General features: G+C 43.6%; 1 protein-coding gene across 1 annotated transcript in view; it reads right to left on the bottom strand.

Annotated features, from left to right (window-relative positions):
- The window catches only part of ARNTL2 (aryl hydrocarbon receptor nuclear translocator like 2), a 69,907-nt gene that overhangs the window by 12,214 nt on the left and 38,391 nt on the right, over window positions 1-19,302 (bottom strand). The window contains exons 8-11 of the mRNA XM_015429437.1: window positions 17,823-17,940; window positions 16,949-17,092; window positions 4,757-4,997; window positions 4,156-4,262 (exon numbers count right to left, since the gene is read on the bottom strand). Of these exons, the coding sequence (XP_015284923.1) occupies window positions 4,156-4,262; window positions 4,757-4,997; window positions 16,949-17,092; window positions 17,823-17,940 (610 nt within the window). The remainder of the gene's footprint in view (window positions 1-4,155; window positions 4,263-4,756; window positions 4,998-16,948; window positions 17,093-17,822; window positions 17,941-19,302) is intronic.

Below are 19,302 nucleotides of genomic sequence, written 5' to 3'. Positions count from 1 at the left end.
TCTCTGCTTTCCCTTCCATCCCCCGTGTCTCATCTGCTGTGCTCTGTTATCTGTTTGGTGTCTTTGAAGGCTTGGCTCTGCCAGGTCTGCTTTTCCTGCTGGGAATGTAATGGCTGTGTGTTGCCTGCATTTACAGGTGCTTTCCTATTGGGTTCACTGTATCAGGGGGTCTGGTTTGAGGAGGATATAATTGCCCTGGCGGTTCTTTTTCCCGCTATTCCTGACACAAGAGTTCATGGTGTCTCAAGTACTAACTCTCAATAAACTGAAAGTTCTGAAGGAACGTTGTTGAGTGTTTTGACTGGGAAGCCTGACAATAAGCAGCTGAAACTTTTGACAGCGTGGGCATCACCTAGTAAATAACATCCTATGGAGTCTCTGTTAAAGGGGCAGGACATTTTTCTGCAGGCAGTTGGCATCCCTAGTATTTTTAATAGTTTGTGTCAGTGATGTTAATGTGCTAGAACTGAGGCTCTTGAGGGTTTTTGTTTCTCCATGACGTTCTGCGTATTAATACATCTATTTATAAACTGCGCCATAGAGAATATGATTGATAGAGCAGCAAAATGAACCTAGGGACAGCCTGGGGAGAAGATTTCTTTACAAACCTGATGGAAATAAAACTGCAGAAAAATCTGAAATCTTTAAAATGCATTGGGGAATTAAAACGAAGCAGGCCCAGTGGTGGCCACTGCACTACTGGGCCTGGTCTGGCACTAGCAGTGGCCACTGTGCCACTGGGCTCAGCCCAGCACTGGAGGTCACAGCACAACTTGGCCCCATATTTTTCTGGGGAGAAGCTGCCAGGACTAGGGACATGAAGATAAAGGTAAGTTGTCTGATGGTGGAAAGGAAAAAAGTACGTAGGAAAAGAAGAGAGGCTCTGAGGACTGCCATGGAAAGAAGAAATAGTAGGGGAGGGTGATATGGGGGAAGCCCCTTTCAAGTCCTTAGTGCCCCCCCCGCTTATTTATACTAAATAAAGGCTGCACTACTAAGGCTTGCCAAGTCCCCCCGGGGTGCGGGGAAATCCCCGCCCCAGAGGCCTGTTCCCCGGCGGCGGCGGATCGGACCCCAGGGGGAACCCCACTCCCAAAGTACACGACGTGCATGTCACCCAGAAGTGACACGACCACGCCGGGCACGCTGGGGGCGAGGCCACGGTCATCTGAGGGAAAACTCTATGGTTTTCCCTCGGATGGTCGTGGCCCCACCCCCAGCGTGCCCGGCGTGGTTGTCACGTCCAGGTGACGTGGTTGTGGCATGTGCACGCTTTGCGCACGCGCACACACTCCAGGAACGAGCCGGGAGTCCCCCGCTGCAGCGACAGGTAGGGCCTGGCAACCCTATGCACTACTGTTGTACTCCTATGGAAAACAGTTTGTGCCCCAGCTCACCAACTAAAAAAAATCCTGCTTGTAAAACACAGGGGGGGCTGTAACTTAATGGCTATGGCATCTGCCTTACACATCACCTAGATTCCATCCCCTGCACCTCCAATTAAACCATCTGGTAGCAGGTACAGTAAAAAAATCTCTGCTCAAGACTTTAGAGACCCACATCCATTCACAGCAAGCAAGACCAGGGCGGACAGACCACTGGTCTGACTCCACACAGGGAAGTGTCATGGATGTGTTCAACATCAGTGATTTTGTATGAACTTGATCAGAGAGATTCTGAGGGTGGATCTTCCATCTCTAGTAGGAAATACCTGTAGGACACAGGCATTCTTTCCTTTATTAGTTCTAAGTATAATTTTGCAAGATTATAAACTTTGTATCCACAAAGCTCTATGATTCTTAACCAGTACAGCACAACACAATGCTAATGTTCTTTAGAACCTACTAAAGGTATATTAGAATTATTGTCCTCATACTATGAGAGGCAGTTGGAGTTGAAAGACAGTAACTTTTTTATTTTTTTTATTTAAAAAAACTGAAAGGAGAAGAATACAAACGATTAGCTTTTGCTGATGATATTGCATTTATTATGGAAAAACCGAAGGAAGTAGCCGTTAAACTAAAAGAAAGGATTCAAGAATATGGTCAAGTAGCGGGATTGAAAATAAATGTTAACAAAACTAAGATTCTGACAAAAAATATGGACGTGAAACAAAGAGAAAATCTATACCAAGCTACTGGATTTCAAATAGTGGACAAGGTAAAATACCTTGGGATTACAATTACTAACAAGTGTAGTTCTCTTTTTGAAGACAACTACAAAGTACTATGGGAAAAAACTAAACAAGACTTAGACAGATGGAAAAATTTACAACTATCCATGATGGAAAGAATTGCAATAATAAAAATGAATATATTACCCAGATTGATGTTTGTTTTTCAAACAATCATCATTTTACAAAACCAAAAGATTTTTAAGGAGCTAGATCAACTAACATCCAAATTTATTTGACAAGGGAAGCGAGCACGAATAAAACTTAAAATTATGCAAGAAGTTAAAGAGAAGGGTGGATTTGGAGTTCCAAATTGGCTATTATATTACAGGACCACAGCATTAGCCTGGTTAAAGGAATGGATTACTTTGGAAGATAGAAGGCTATTGAAACTTGAAGGCCATGACTTAGCTTTAGGATGGAACGCATTCTTATGGTATGAGAAAGCCTCAACACAGAAATATTTTAAGCAGCATTGGCTAAGAGCGGCTTTGTTAAAAGTATGGGATCCAATTTATAGAAGGTTTTATATTAAAAAATCGAGACTCATAGTACCATTGGAAGCATTTACCTTGCCAAATGTCTTTACAGGTGAAGAGCTGCTTAGATATCAAGATATTTTGGATGAGAAAGATTGCTTGAAATTGCCAGAGCATTTGTCTTGGTGGAATAAAACGCAATTAGAATCTATCTATAATAAAGATAAAAAGACTGGTTTTAATGACAAACTAACTGAACTAGAAAAACTCTTGTAGTGTTGGATGATAAACTGATAAAGTAAATCTATAAAATTTTGTTAGAGGATTTGCTGTTAGATGAAACAGTTAAGCAAAATATGATTCTGTGGGCTCAAAATGTAGGTCGTAATATTACTTGGAGAGAGTGGGACCAGATATGGTCTAAAATATTAAAATGACTAAGGCAGTATCATATAAAGAAAATATGTATAAGATGTTTTATAGATGGTATATTACACCAGATAAGCTTGCTAAGCAGAATGAAAATTGTTCAGATAAATGTTGGAAATGTAAAAATAAGATAGGTACATTCTATCATATGTGGTGGCTTTGCGATGTAACAAAGAGACACTGGAGATGGATCCACGAGATGATGCAAGAGATATTGAGAATTAAAATACCATTTTTGCCGGAAATATTACTACTAAACATAGAATATTATATGCAAAATATTGGAAACAAATGGAAGCACCCAAGAAGCAAGAATATGTGAATAAACTGTTGGAGACGGCTGAAAATGACAAATTGTCATCGTTGATGAGAGGGACAACAGACCCAACATTTCAAAAGACGTGGAAAAAACTGTATGACTGGTACAATATAAATGCATAGTTTAAAGTAATGGAAATTTTGGTATTATTAATCTCGTATAGTTAATTAGAAACTATGGTAAAAAAATAAGAGTGTACAGAAACTTAAGCAAACTTATAGAAAGTGATTTAAGAAAATTGTTAAATATGGTAATAGAGTTATACTGATCTCTTGGTATGTGTTATGTATGTAAGTGGTTGTTTTTTATATGTAGTATGTATGTTGGTTTGTGTATAATATGAAAAGTAATAAAAGTGTACCCAACCGGGTACTAAAAAAAAAAAGACAGTAACTTGACTCAAACCAGGGTGAAGCATGAACCAAAGCCTTCCAGCTCACACCCATAGACACTATGGTATACTACCTCTCACATGATGCTGTTAAAGTTACCCTGCAAAGATTTAGCAACATGACTGCAAGATCAATACTTTGCCACATCTTTTCTAAGTTGAACACTAGCTGCCTCCATGAATGCAGAAGTATCCTAGGAAAGAATTATTAATCCATGTGCACAAGAAATGAAGATCATGTAGATTTATTATTTGCTATCCTGGCTTATTCAATATGAGGCATCCAAAGCAGTTTCCCTCACACTTAAAATGCAATAGTAGAAACATTATATAAAGTTACTAGGGGGAAATGGATGTGCTGTACCTGCTTTGTGTTTATCAGTTAGATGACTGTAATCATCTTGGTGGAAGTACTCATAGCAAGAAGTTCCTAAAAGCTCTTGAGGCAGATAACCTAAAATTGCTGTTGCTCTGTAAGTAAACATTAAAAACTCAATAAGTCTTGTGAACATACAAAAGAGATTGTAATATTTTATTCTAAACAGAAAAGGCATTTCAAAAGCAACAGATGCTTGTGTCTGAACTGAAATGGCACTAAAACTAAAATTTAAACACAGTCGTAACAGAAGACAAAACAAGAGAGTTACAAGGTTGCTCTAATGGCTGAGTAATACCACCACATTTTAGGTGGCGGTTTTTAACTCAGGAAGGGGAGTTTTTTGTTTATACTGGTAACTTTAGTAAATAGAGACAGCCAGTTATCCTTCTGAAGTTGCACACTGTTTAAAGTCCTTAAGTTAAATTGCTGTAAACACTTTGTTTTAACCAGTGGACTTAAAGCCATTTTAACAAATGTTAACAACTCAGTAGGAGACCTGCAGACAAAACACTGTATTCCAGATTACTGAAAACCTCAGCCTATTAGAAAGAGATTAGACTAAATTTTTAAAAGTGGAGATGCTTACCGTTGATCTACAAAAACAAATTTTCCATCCATGGCAAAGCGTGTTATAAATTCTGTTGGCTTGATCTTTATTTCTCCACTTTTTTGAGGAATAATGTAAGAGTGTAATCTCCCAATTGCAACAAGGCATTTATAGTTACTGCTGTCTTTTCCTGCATCATTCTCTTCTTCTATTCCCACCTCATTAGGAGGCCAGCTCTTCAGATACCCAGTGGAATGAACAGTACAGTACTTTTTATGATCTAATTTAGTCAAAACACAAAACAGGTTTTCATTTTCTTCTCTAAAACATCAAATATTATGTCTATCTAAAGACACGATGCCTACAAATCTATCCATAACACTGCAGTTAGATTTGAAGTGTCAATAGTCTAAAACCTCAAATTTGTAGTGTAGTCTAAAATCTTGACAAATTTATTTTTAAAAATATACTCTTGCCCGTGAAAGTGTACTTCCCATCTTATAAAAGATTTGTAAAGGTACTTCACAGGTGCTGGCAATAAAAGCAAGTTCTTTCATATAAGGAAAAAATTCTAACTTCCCAAACGTCAATTAGATTCAGTTTAGAAACTGAAAAGCAGGAACCCGCAAGGACTTGCAGGGAGGCATCTCATTTCCCCCCACTATATACTTTCCCCCTTCCCTAAAAGCCCCCTATAGCCTCTCCCCTTTTCCTGCTTTCTTCTCTCCCCACTCAACAGCCAACCTCCCTTTATCTGCTTCTCTGTCTTTAGCTTCCACTCCCAGCTGCCTTTACAAGGAAAACTATGGCACAGTTGTGCAATGCCAGCTGTCGTGTCAAACCTACTTGCATGGTAGCGAATCCTCAAGGTGTGGTGGGGAGCACATCACTTTCCCATGTACCCCCCTCCTTTCATTATTAACCCTTTCCCTCCTCCTGGCAACCCCCACAGCCTCTCCCCTTTTCCTGCTTCATTCTCTCCTCAGCCATTTACGAATCTACCGTTTATCTAACTCCCACCTTCAGCTATGCTTATTAGTCATTTACTTCATTTATACACTGCCTTTCCCACAGTGGGGACCAAAGAGCTCACATCATTCTCCACTCCTCCTTTTTATCCTCACAACAACCCTGTGAGGTAGGTTAGGCTGAAAGTATGTAACTGGTACAATATCACCTAGTAAGCTTTCATGACAGACTGGTGATTTGAATGGGCGTCTCCCAGACCCTACTCTGAAGCTCTAACCGCTACACCACACTGGCTTTCATATGGTACCTGCTGCTGAACAGTAGCAAGCACCCAGGCCTAGGTGACTTATGCAGGTCGGGTGGTATCAACTCATCCAGTTGTTGCTGCCAAGCCTGGCCCTGATGAGTCCTCCTCCATCAACAGCCAAAATAGCCTTGGAAAAGGTCCTGCCCCCTCCCTCTGCCTTTTACTGACAGAAACCAAGCCTAGAATTCTGTGATTTAGTATCAGCCATTGAGGGCTTTTGTTTCTTGATACAAATACTTTTTATTTTTATTTTTTTTAAAAAACCCATGTGTTGGGGTTGGGGTTTTTTTTTTTTTTTTTTTAAAGATTTCAGATATTTCTGCAAACCGGGAGTGTTTTTCAGGTTTGTAGAAAGAACTGTCATGTCACGGATCTAGTCTCCAGATTAACGTGTTTTTCAATCTGTCCAACTCAACTGCTGGTCACTACGACAGACTGCTGGGAAGGAATACTATGACAATGTTTCCAGTGAAAAAGACTCCATATAAATACTATATCCCAAAAAAGACCGGGATACAACTCTTCTTTATGTCATGTTAGTTATATACATAAAGTTGTTAGTTTTTTTAAAAATGCGGAAGAACATTCAAACATGCTCCCTCACCCCTGCACCTTAAACTGGCATAGGGTGGTAAATGATACATAATATGAGGTTACTAATTGTGCAGCTTGCTCCAATACCTGGCATATTTTCACAGCCCAGGTAACAGGCATTCAGTGAACGTTAGGTCAGGTAAACGGGTTGGTCTTATGCACTGCTGAATAGAGCTTTAGCACTTGTTGCATTACCTCCTTTTCAGTTGAAGTAAGAAATCGATAGATGTTCCCTGTTGTTATATTTTTTATCCTGATCTTTGCCTAAGGAGGTCAGGGCAGTTTGTACAGCTCCCCCCTCCTTGATTTTCACCTCCCAACAACTCTCCCAGAGACAGTGACTGGGTGAGTGACTGGGTTAATGTCTCAGCCTCTCCTCAAGCTGCTCTCCTTGACATGGCAATCCTAGCAGTTAAATCCAGTTTTTAGGTCTTTATTTATTTATTTATTAGATTTTTATCCCGCCCTCCCGCCAAAGCTTTCAAAAGTTTCCTATGCAAGCAGAAAAGGTTCTACATTTTCTTACAGGCAGTTGTCTTTCCTTCCCTGTATTTTCCCTGAGTGTATACATATGATCTAGATATATCACATTATTTATTTAATTACCATGGGTGCCCCCCTCCCAGATTAAAAAAATTACCAAAGATAGCCAGCCGTACACAGATAAGATATAGATTTCTGCAAACCTGGCTTCACTCCCAAGTTTTCAGAAACATGGGAGAAGTTTAAAAAGTGGTATTAAATAAAACTGAAAATGTTTTAAAATCTTGAGTTTTCAGAAGACTACCTCATGAGATCTTGGCTGCCATTTTGAGTTCCCTAGGCAAAGAAGAAAACTGACTCAGATCTTGTGAGAATACCTCACAAGATTTCAGCTGCTCTTTTGGATTGCCTAGGATCCTAAAATAACTTTGCCAATGCCCAGAGCAAGAGGTCTTCTCCCCCATGAGTCATTGCAGGGCCCCTTCTTGAACCATCTAAAAGAACTGCACTGGGTCCTCAGTTAATAATATTACACAGTATGTACAAGTAAACTGAGATGACAACTGATGCCAAAAGCAGTCTACCAGTACAAATAACCATGATGTTCAATGGTGTAAAGAGAAGTTAGGGTATGCAAGGCAAACGCCAGAAACATTGTGGGCAGAACCTTGCATTCCCTATAACTCAAGGTTAATAGGAAGACTGCAGTATCACTCTGTAGCAGCTCAAATATTGCATCCTGGTTGGTAGCAAAAGTCCACTGATGAATCCACACACATTTCTTTTCTTTTTTTAAATAATCTATTTATTGATTTCCAGACAAAACAAACTCACAATAGGACACATATAATTTAAGCACATCTCAATAATTGGATATAGATTAATATGTTAAATATACATTCACATCACTATCATATTATCCTTATCAATTCCTATATCACGTATTTCAAGTCGTTACATATTACTCTGACAACAAAGCTTGTAATAAATCCAAATTGTACCTCTAACATAAATATTGTCACATCTCAGTCATCGTCACGCTAATGAAGTCTTCATATTTATTTGGGCAGTTTGTATCTTATTCCCTTACTAAACTATTTCCTAGAAAGCATTTTAAGATTTGTTCCATCTTTTAAGAATCAAAAGTGGAGAGCATAATGTTATATCTGAGTTTTCTCGTGGTTATTACTTCAATAGAGAACCTCTTTAGGACAACTAAGATATACTTGCTCACTCTGTAACGATATAGCAAATATATTACCAAACTGCAAAGTTTTACCTCTTGTGACACTAGTTAACGAAAAGTAAAAGGATTCAAAAAGTATCTTCTCCCAGGATAGGCTTGATCTTATTCCTAAATCTTATTCTCACCAAAGTGCCAGACCAGAGAAACCGTCCTATTTTATTCCGTATTTGCTATTCAAGGTTCATTCTAAGAGCTGAGGGAAACGCAAATATACTTATACTTTAGTTAAATCCTCCAAATACCTAGATCCTTCTTATAGTCCTATTTGGATTATCTTCTATGTTGTTTTTTATAAAACTTCCCCCCCTTTATTTTTATTTTATTTTATTTTACCCACACTCAATAATAAAAAAGATACACCCTTTTGAAAAATTATCTAAGTAAAGACTACCCAAATTTTCTAACTTTATAATCTCACCCTCACAAACACCAAACTGGAAATACTAAATAAAAATATGAAGTGAAACATACACCTATTCTCTCTCTCCTTAGCTTCCACAACTACTTATCATAAAGAGAGAGAGAGAGAGAATAAGGTGATATAAAACCAAACAACCAGAACCACAATAATAAAAATAAAGTATCTACTTATTACTAGGTTACAAGTTACAATTACCCATCCTTTCTTTATAATAACTACACAATCCATTTATTTTCTTTTTTTCCCAAAAGCCATGAACACCCAAAGAGGAAAAAAAGGGTTACATTATTTAACAAACATAGTTTTTGTCTTTTCCTTCTTCCCCATCTTTCCATAGCATCACTCTTCCTTTCAATCTCTTTCAGGTGCCTTGAATCTTTGTACTCATCAAGTTCCATTTCCAAATCTTTCCTTCCATATTTCAAGATACCAGTCCTTGTTCTTTTGTTCATTTTGGGTTTCTTTATACAGTTCTTAACTCCTCTTTTACTTCCTCCCCCCTTGTTCTTTCTTTTCATTAACACATTTAATGGGGGCCAGTTTTTTTACTTCTTTTTCTATTACAGAATCTATAATTTCTTTTATAGCAAAGTCCGTTTCCTGGATCTCTTCTTCCTTAAATACCGACCGATTTTCACACAGTTCCCTCTTCTTCTCCTGATCCTCAATACATCTCTGAGTAAATTGATTTCGCTCTCCATTTTTTTCCTTTTCTTGATTTACAGTTTGATAGTTGTCCACCAGATTATTACAGGCGTCCTTTACAGCTTGTGTAATCTCTCTCACTAAAAAGTTCCGAAACTGTTCCAAAGTAAGACTACCGACTTCTGTGTCCGGGTCTAACTCTTCATCACCTAATCCCAACTCCATTTTACAGCTTCCACGTACACAGACTATCAGTCCTCTTTATTCGTTTCACAAACACATAATATCTCAGCTGCTCTCCAACTATTCCTCTCAACCAACGATGATAGTTCAAACAGGATAAATATTTTTCTTACCCCCGCCATTTTGCAGCAAAGTTTCTTCTCCACACTCTTTGTAGCTGCTTTTTAATAACTGGATATATTTCTTGGGGGTATAAAATCCAAATCCACGCAGTTTCCACTTGATAATACAGGAGTTGATGTCTTCATTCGATGTGAAGAAGAAGAAGAAGAGATTGGATTTATATCCCGCCCTCCACTTGGAGTCTCAGAGCATCTTACAAACTCCTTTCCATTCCCCTCCCCACAACAGACACCCTGTGAGGTGGGTGGGGCTGAGAGAACTCTGACATAAACTGCTCTTTCAAGAACAGCTGTGCCAGAGCTTGTGCCTGACCCAAAATCACATCAGCAGGTGCAAGTGGAGGAGTAGGGAATCAAACCCGGTTCTCCAAGATTAGAGTCCGCACACTTAACCACTACACCAAACTGGCTCTTATCTTATTAAACTAAAGTTAAAAGGAAGGTCGCAGCTGTAGCGGTTAAATTTTGGCCATGTTCTGCTCCTTTTCTTGGTCTTGTGTTGGGGCAACATGGACCACTCCCACAACCTGCCGATTTCGGGATGCCCGAGCAAGCCTCTTGCTACCCAAGCTCCCTCCAGGAGTCTGGGTGGTGCCCAAGGCAGTCACTAGGACCCAGGGGCTCCAATAGAACCAAGAAAGGACGAACGTCTTCGGGAGCAGCCTGAAAGATGTCCGTTCGCCGCGCTGTACCAGAAGTGTCTCCCAGTCCACACACATTTCATCTGGATGCTTCTACAAGGTTAAAGCATTCTTCCCATATGTGCCAGATAATTGTATCTTACAGCAAAATGTTTGGTGGTACTGAAAAAATCATTTGTTGTGTTACTGAAATGGCCATATGGATGGCATTTAAGGAGCAAGCTAGCACTGTTTTCAGTGATAGTGTGCAAATTGTTACTATTGAACCATTAGTCCTTTTAAAAAGTGAACTCTGTGCATATATTTTTAAATGTGCTGGGATACTAAAAATACATTTCCTTTTTAATACAGCATGTAAATTCTGCCTCAGTTTGAAATGGAATTTTGAAGGCAACAACTGTAGATCACAAACCTAATTTCCTTCTATATATCCATCTGGAATTCTGAATGCTGACATTCAAATTTTTCAGTTTAGACCAGTAAAAACCCAATCATCTTCATATTCTGAAGTATAAAAAACATGCACAAACACTAATCCAGTATGACCACACATTATTATTATTATTATTATTATTATACATTATATTATATTAAAACTGATATTGACATTCTTTTCCTAGCAATTAATGAACATAACAGGAAATATGAGAAAGTAAAGGAATGTGCACATAGAACAAAGCCACCTATAACAAAACAAATGTCTATAATCCCAAACAAACAACAACAGATAACAATACTAAAGTCTGCCATGGCACGTTTCGTACAGAAACCTAAAAAATACTAACAATAATGAGCAATTGCAGAGCTTTTCTTGTTTCATAAGTAACTTTTACAGTGCACTCCTAAGGGGACGGCACAACTGGCACAGGGAGCCGACTGACCCCCATGCTGGCGTAACTGGGATTTATGTCAGTGTAAGGGCCATTTACACCAGGGCAGGGGATGAGCACCACTGTGCCATGCAGTTCCATCGACGCAGAAGTGCTGCAGCCGCACAATGGCAGACTGTTGGTGCAAACCCCTCCAACAGTGTAGATGTGGGCGTTCCAGTGGGCATGTCACCAATTAGGTGGCTTCCAAAGTATATTCAGAGTGGGAACACTCCCCCCTCAGAACAGGCACAAAGTTGTGATGGTAAAAATGGTGCCCATGAAAACCCAAGTAGCACAGGATGCTGACCAAGTGCACACCCAATCAGCACCCTCCTCTGTGCTGGCCACATCCCTCCGCAGCACCCAATCAGGCCTCCCTGCCCTACAAATGGTTCTAGGAGATCATCCCACAACCCCTAAGGTAGGAAGCACAACATGGAATACTGTCTGACAGCTCCCTGCTGTGCAGACTTAGAGCAAGTGCTTGCCCACCTCAGTGGTGGGCACAACACGGTAAGGGCACTTAGCACCACTGGGCAAGCACTTGGCAGGTACCATAGGGAGAGCAAAGTCCACACTCCATTGCTGATGTCTCCCAGATTTTGGCCTCAACAGGTACACCAGCTCCTTTGCCAGTATCCCAAGGGACAGACATGCACACACACAGGTAAGTACAGCACCCCCTCCCCAACCCCCCTTGGCCAGCAACAGTGACCACAAGCTGCAGTGGGCATGTCCCCCCCCAAATCCAGAAGCCATGGGGTCCAGCAGCAGTCTGCCAAGGGCACATGGTGTCCACACCCAAGGTGGACAGATGTGTTGGGGCACACAAGGGGCTGCTGCTGAGGAGGGGGACCATGCACTGGGCCACTCCCATTGACATCTGCTAACCCTCTCCCCATATTCCAAAGCCTCTGGTGGTTGGCGTGATCCACAAGCCAGAGTGCAAGGTGATCCCTCTTGTTGGCCACATTAATTCACTTGCAGTGGACATGATGCTGACCCAGGTGATGCTACAGGAAAGAGCCCCCAGCCCTGTCATGGAGCCAAAACCCCACCATGTGCCATTGCCCCAGCTGGCCCTCCAAAGAGCACTGACCTAGTCAGCCTCCAAGTCCTCCCTCCATGCAAACAACAAGGATCAGATGGGCTTGCAGCCAAAAGTGCCAGGAACCCATCCAGTCACTCTGCCAACACTGGCTACCTGCAATAAAGTCCTACCACAGTGCTAATTCCTGGCCATGGTGTCTATTGCGAGCCCTCGGGGCAGTGTGTGGATGGAGGGTGCATGGGAGTGACACAACATAGAAAACATGGAGAGGGGCTTCCAACACAATGCTGTCCCTTAGCAGCATATAACTTTTTTTGGGGGAAGTCAAGAGGCGAGGCCATACTGCCCCCAGCCACAGGCACACACCACACAGCAATGAAGTCCTGGGCCGGATGACTCACTTTGCTAGAGGACTGGCCAGGGTAAACAAGGTTGTGCACCTAACAAGGTTGTGCACCAACATGAGGACACCATGGGTGGTTTTGCCGATCCAGTTGAGGGTGTAGGATGTGGCTCCAGGGGCCATGGCCAGAGCTGACATACTGCTATGGGCAAGTGATCGGACCCAGTGGTGTCCGGTCCCACCCACATCCTGAGATGTGGCAAGCAGCCACCAGTCCCATCGACCAGGCGTGGACACCCCCAGAGGACTATCCGCTACAGAGACTTGCTGGGGTCACACACTACCCAAGTACTCTGGTGGAATTTTGGTTATGCAAATAAGAAGCTCGTTTGCCCAACAGCAGTGGCTATCAGGCAACAGGAACAGCCATCGATACAAAGTATAATGCGGTCGGTTTGTGCACCTGCCATCCTTGTAGCCCACCCTCAGTACAGCAACCATGATGCTAGATGCCATTGCTACTTGTCCCATGCCATGTTCCCGCCACTGGTGACTATGCCTGCAGAGTTCGGAGCATCTATCAGCTTTGGGTGGGTGGAAGGGTCCTGCTTTGCGGGAGGATCACCAGTCTGCACAGATTTTTGGTTCTTCCCACAACCCTTTCTCCATTATGCTTGCAAAAGTTACAGAGTGAGTGGCTGGCTGGTCATCTGGCAGACTCTATGCCTTTTCCTTCTCAAACAGTGGAAATTCCTAGCTCTGTGGTCACTGTCATCCATTCTCCTTTTCAGGGGATCACTGCTTTGTGAAAAAAAAGAATGGGTGGCAGGGAGTGGCTCTCCTGGGCCACAGCCAAGAGCAGGGGTCCAATGGCACACAATCCTGTGCCATTAGTCCCTATGATTGGCAGAGACCCCAAGGGCACTGTTGAATGGTGCCTGGACACGAAGGCTCAGTCCCACCTTAGCCCTGTGCAGGGTCAGCCAAGTCCACGTGCCGCATCGTGTATGCAGCGCTATTAGGAAGCAGCCTGCCCTGGCAGTGTGACACACCTGAATGGTCCGCATGACTCCAAAGAGATGGCTCAGGTATGGGGGGCCAGGGTATCCCACATCCACCCGTTCTGTGTTGGAGCGACCTCCCACCATAAGTGGATCACCAGTGGAATGGCTAATCACTGTCCGGCCTGAGAGGAAAGTGCACTCCCCAAGTGCCAGTATGGACATGTGAGTGCCTCTGTCACCAAATTTATCCCCAGACTGAGCTCCTTGCACAGAGCCCAGATGGTGGCCCTATCAAGGCATAAATGAAGGCAAGTGTCCAATGGATGAAGGGTGCTGATTTGGGCTCGGTATTGGTGGGCCCAACGCATCCTCCGCCATCACTGTGACAGCCAGATGTAGAGTGCTGGTAGCAAATGGATGTGGCAAACCCCTGGAATGGGTGGCATGGGAAGGAGGGGGGATCCATCCCACCAGCAGCTGACTGGGCCCTGCAGAGGGATCAATGTTGATGAATGTGATGGACATATGGGACCATGCAGGAGCATTTGGCAGCCCCCCCACCTCCAACATCACCTACCCCCCTCTCTTTGACTTGGTGCCCACCGTCTGCAGGCCCCTCCAGTTGGTTCATAGCCATGGCGGCGGCATGGGGGCCGGACACGTCTGCCTCCAGATTCCTGTGTGTGGGTGTCATGGCAGCTGCCACATCTGGACCGAAGCCAAGAAGGCACTGCTATACAAATTGGTGGTGGAACATGCGAGCTTCATCCTGGCCACCACCAGGAGAAGTTCCCCCACCTCTTAATACTGTGCCTTCTGGCACATGGCTGCAGAGTGGCTGCTTGCCCTTGGATATGGTGTTCGAACAGAGATCTCCACTCTGAACCACTAGAATGATTACTTTGGTCCCACATGAAAACAGATCCGAGCCCTCATAGACAAAACTGTCCCTTACAAGTGGGCAGTGGAATAGGGTTTGCCCGGAGCAGAGGCTGTTATGCAAGTGGTGATACCCCTGTGGTGGTGGGAGGCCGCAGCATTGAGGTTCTGTGTGGTGAGTGTGTGGGGTGCTGCTCCCTCCTGGCCCTGGCTACAGGTCTTGGGACATTTCACCCACTGCCATCTGAGGCCAGCGCTGTCTTCTGACGGGTTTCCTTCCTCCCGGCAGGCAACGTGCAGGGTTGCTGTCACGGATGCTGTCACGGGGCCATCCTCCAAGGTCAGTGAGGAGGGCCGAGAATGCAGCAGTGGTCACAGCAGAATAGGACTGACCCCCCCGTCCCCATGGAGGAAGGCAACTCCTGCCATCATACCCCCTGCCATCATACCCCCTTCTCCACAGCCAGGGTGCTCCTACAACACCCCCGCAACTTGTTGGCAAGAGCCCCAGTTCCACACTGGAAGTCACGGAGATGGAGCTGAGTGATGCTGAGGGGGACCAGGGCACCCAGTCTGGTGACCAAGGAGACTCCCCCAGAGGGGTGGCTAGGATGCATTCCCATCAGTTGCTGCCTGGGAGCTTCTGTTCACTGTCTACTATGTCTCCCCCTGTGCCTAGGTCTGTATCCCCTAATGCTTGGAGCTGATGTCGACCACCTACATGCCCTGACCCTGAAGAGGCACAAGGCAATAGCAGCCTCCATGGTCCTCCAATCACTGGGCATCACAGGATCCCCAGGCCTGTCGACTAAGGGGGAGCCAATGAACAGAGCAGACTCAACTTCCTCGGATAGCAGTGGCCCTGCCCTGCCGGAGAGGTGGCAGCAGTGGGACAGCTCCCCTTGGGCCTGGTGTTGCAGCTGCTGGTGGCCTGGAGAAGGAGCCTGCATCTGGCCCAGCCCACCCATGTGGGTGACGACTGAGCTGGAGCAGCTGGAGAGCCATTGGGAAGACTTTGCCAGGGGCCAGTGATGGATGGAGGGGCTGGCAGCATCCATGACAGCAGTTGCTGGAGGGGTTTCATGCCATCACATGGGACATGGGTGAGGGTGAGGGGTGCACTGAGAGGCTGCTGGGAGACCTCTTGAAGTCCATCTGTGCCCATCCTGCATCCCCCACCCAGTCAGCCCCACTCCTGCTCATCCTCCAGCAGGGGTGGCATGGGGACATCCTTGACAGTGTGGGTGCCCTGCTGGACAGTACGGCCACTGGTGAGTGGAGGGCACCTGCACATATACGGTCATGGCCTGTGGGGGCCCTCTGCACTCTGTGTGCAGTGGGGACCTGGGATGCTCACAGGGCATTCATGGAACAGCCCCCTTCCCGCTGACAGGTGGCCTGGGCTTCTGATGGGAGGATGTCCATTTAAGGAGGGGTGTGCTTTAGGGGAGAAACCAGGGTTCTCTGAGTCACTCCTCTCCACCCTCTGCCAGTGCCGTCCACTTAGCTTGGTCCCTTCCATTCATTACTCTCATTGGTCCCTGCCTGCCTTGTCTGTCATGCTGCCCCCACATAGCAACAATGCCAGGACAGACCACTGTGGTGGAAGAGCCACCAATGACAATGTAGCAACAATGTAGCTGCCCTGAGCCTTCGGGGTAGGGCGGGATACAAATCTAAGGATAAATAAATAAATAAACACCCATCAACACTAGCTGGGCATCTTTTTTTCTTTTTCAGCCACCACGTAACTTTCCCCTTTGGGAGTTGACTAGCAGCACCACACTTGTACCACCAGGCACAGCACAAGGCTGCTCTGCCCAAAACCTGTATGGCCATAGACCTTGGAATTAGAGACCATGACACAGAACATTTCCTAGCACCGTGACAAGTTTCTTTTCTCCTGTAAATTAAGCACCTCTAATGCTTAATTGAGCTGCGGTGGCTCAAGTGGTTAAGACGCTGAACTGCAGGCTGCAGAAGGTCAGTAGTTCAGCAGTTCGAGACCCGGGTGCCGCATGATGGAGTGAGCTCCCATCTCTAGTTCCAGCTCCTGCCAACCTAGCAGTTCGAAAGCAAGAAATTGCATGTAGATAAATAGGTACCACTTCGGTGGGAAGGTAACAGCGTTCCGTGCGCCTTGGTGTTTAGTCATGCCAGCCACATGACCACGGAAACGTCTTCGGACAGCGCTGGCTCTTTGGCTTTGAAACAGAGATGAGCACCACAACCCTAGAGTCGGATTCGACTGGCTTTTGAGCAAGGGAACCTTTACCTTTAATGTCACCTTAGATTTTGGCAAGCCTATTTATAACGGTTTGTGTGTAAGTATGCAGAGCAGGATTCAGTTTATATTACTGTTTAAAAATACTGCATTTGAAATAGCTATTTTCCTTCAATTCAAGAAATACCTTTCTTTGTTGTACTTGACAAAGACTCCTCTTCTTCTTTGACAACATTTCTTGCATACTTTATTCGACAGAAAAATGACCGTCGAGCACCAGAATGCAGACCAGATGATCCTGCTTGAAAATCAGTGTGGATTTGCAAACCAGCTTTTGAAGTTTAAAAGGAGCAGAATATACAAATCAAACATGAGATATGAAAACCAGTTTGCAACTACATTAACTTGAAACTCCTGTAATTAGCTATTTAAAAAGCTTTGGTAAATTAAAATTTAACGATGAAGAAACATGACAGCGAAACAGACTCAAGAATGGTAGTAAGATATTTCACAACTTTAGCTAATGGGAACGCATATTATAGTAATTTTATTAGAGTTAAATATAAGGTCCATACTTTCATCTCTAATTTGGTAGGGGAAGATAAAAGCATGGTGACAATATTCATTCAAAACCATCTGCAATGACATTAAAGAATGCCTTTATGATAGAAATAAGATGCGGTTATATTAGGACTGGCACTTAACATTTTCAGAGCAGAGTGATTTTTGGTACTGAAGCATTTTATCCCAAGCTTGACCACACCAGGTCTTTTCTACTAACAAGATCTATTAAACACAAGGAAAATAAACTAGTATGTACCCGGGGGGGGGGGGGGAGAGATTCAAGATCTTGCCATACATCCCATAGCCTAAACACTGCTCATTCAGAGTTATGTAAAAATGTTTCTGCTGGGATTGCTTTCAATTGTCAACGGACTCCCATAAACACATTAATATTTTGTTCGTACAAACCATGTCTGTAGGAACATATCTGCAAATATTGTCCTATATACATGTATTACAAAATTGTGAAATCTAAGTATTTTCAGGCATCCACTTACTTTTGGCATCTATTAGCTTTTCTCTTGGTGAAGCATCTGAAGATGAAAGTTGTTCTTTCACTTTGGCAACATCTTTTGGATGAAGATAGTCAAAAAGACTTTGTCCAATCAAAATAGCCTAGCAGAAGATTACATTATTAACTTTCAAGCTGTGCACCACGCATCCAGTTCACTAGACATCCCCTCCCCAAACACACATACAAATTATGATAATCAGAGCTCATTAAGTAGTTCTGTTTCCCCACTATAATCATAATAACTCTGATTACCTAACTTGACTAAATCAAGTGGTGACCCCCAAAGGAACACCACTTCAGTGCACAGAGAGGCACTGGTTGATTGTCAAAGACTGTCCATTGCTAGAACAAGATATATGGAGTTTATTTTAAGGCTGGAGGTCAGGCGTGAACAGACTGTATTGTAAATGGAACTGGGGGAAGTGTGCAAATGGGCAGGTTAGTTATTTTTTTAATTACATCCACAAATATTAAAGTTGCAGGGAGAGGGAACTGCATCACTATCATGTAAATCAGGTGTCAAACTCATTTGTTAAGAGGGCCTGATCTGACATAAATGTCACTTTGTTGGGCCGGGCCATGTGTGCCATAAAAAGTAAGATGAAGTACCAGAGATATAAACTTTATAAAGATGATTTCAGATGCCAAATGGCAATAGCAGACGTGATTGCACTATGTGTGAAATGCAGAGGGGTAGTAGGCATGAAGATACCAGCATTGGTAATGAGACAGGAAACCCAGGTCTCAATTTCGTACAGGAGGATTCAGTCCAGGAGGATGCAAAGAATAAATGGAAATAAGTCTGAAGAAGTGAGCAGTGACTCATGAAAGCACATACCCTATCACAAATTCTGTTAGTCTTTAAGGTACTCTTTCTACTGCTATTAGAAACCACAACATTAAAAAACCAGTGGGGGGAACATTTGAACCTTCCAGGCCATTCAGTTGCTGACCTAAGAGTAGCAGTTCTCTTACAAAGGAATTTCAAAGGGAGATTAGAGAGACTGCTCAATTGCAACTGATAATGAAGCTCAAGACAATGCATCCTCCTGCACTGAATTGAGACCTAAGTTTCTTCTCTCATTTCCAATGCCTGCTACTGTCATTTGGCATCTGAAATGACTTCACTCTCCAAGATATAAGGACAGATGGACTCTCATTCTAACTGTATCTGAAGAAGTGAACAGTGACTCATGAAAGCTCATGGCCTGCCACAAATTTTTGTTAGTTGTTAAGGTGCTACTGGACTCTTGCTCCCTTCCATTAATAAAGAATGCAAGCTGTGCTGTTAGGTCCCCACGCCATTTGTTAGAACTGGAAAGTGGGATCTCTCCAAGTGCCATGGGACTCCATCTCTCTCTCTCTCTCTATGGCATGCTCTCTCTGGTTCTCCCACCCCCCCCCAGAAGTGTGCTTGCACACAAAAGCTTATACGTGGAATAAAATGTTGCTGGTTTTTTTTA

The sequence above is a fragment of the Gekko japonicus genome, unplaced genomic scaffold (assembly GCF_001447785.1).
Source record: "Gekko japonicus isolate JY-2015 unplaced genomic scaffold, Gekko_japonicus_V1.1 scaffold169, whole genome shotgun sequence".
NCBI lineage: Eukaryota > Metazoa > Chordata > Lepidosauria > Squamata > Gekkonidae > Gekko > Gekko japonicus.
This window is presented reverse-complemented; position numbering and strand designations above follow the sequence as displayed.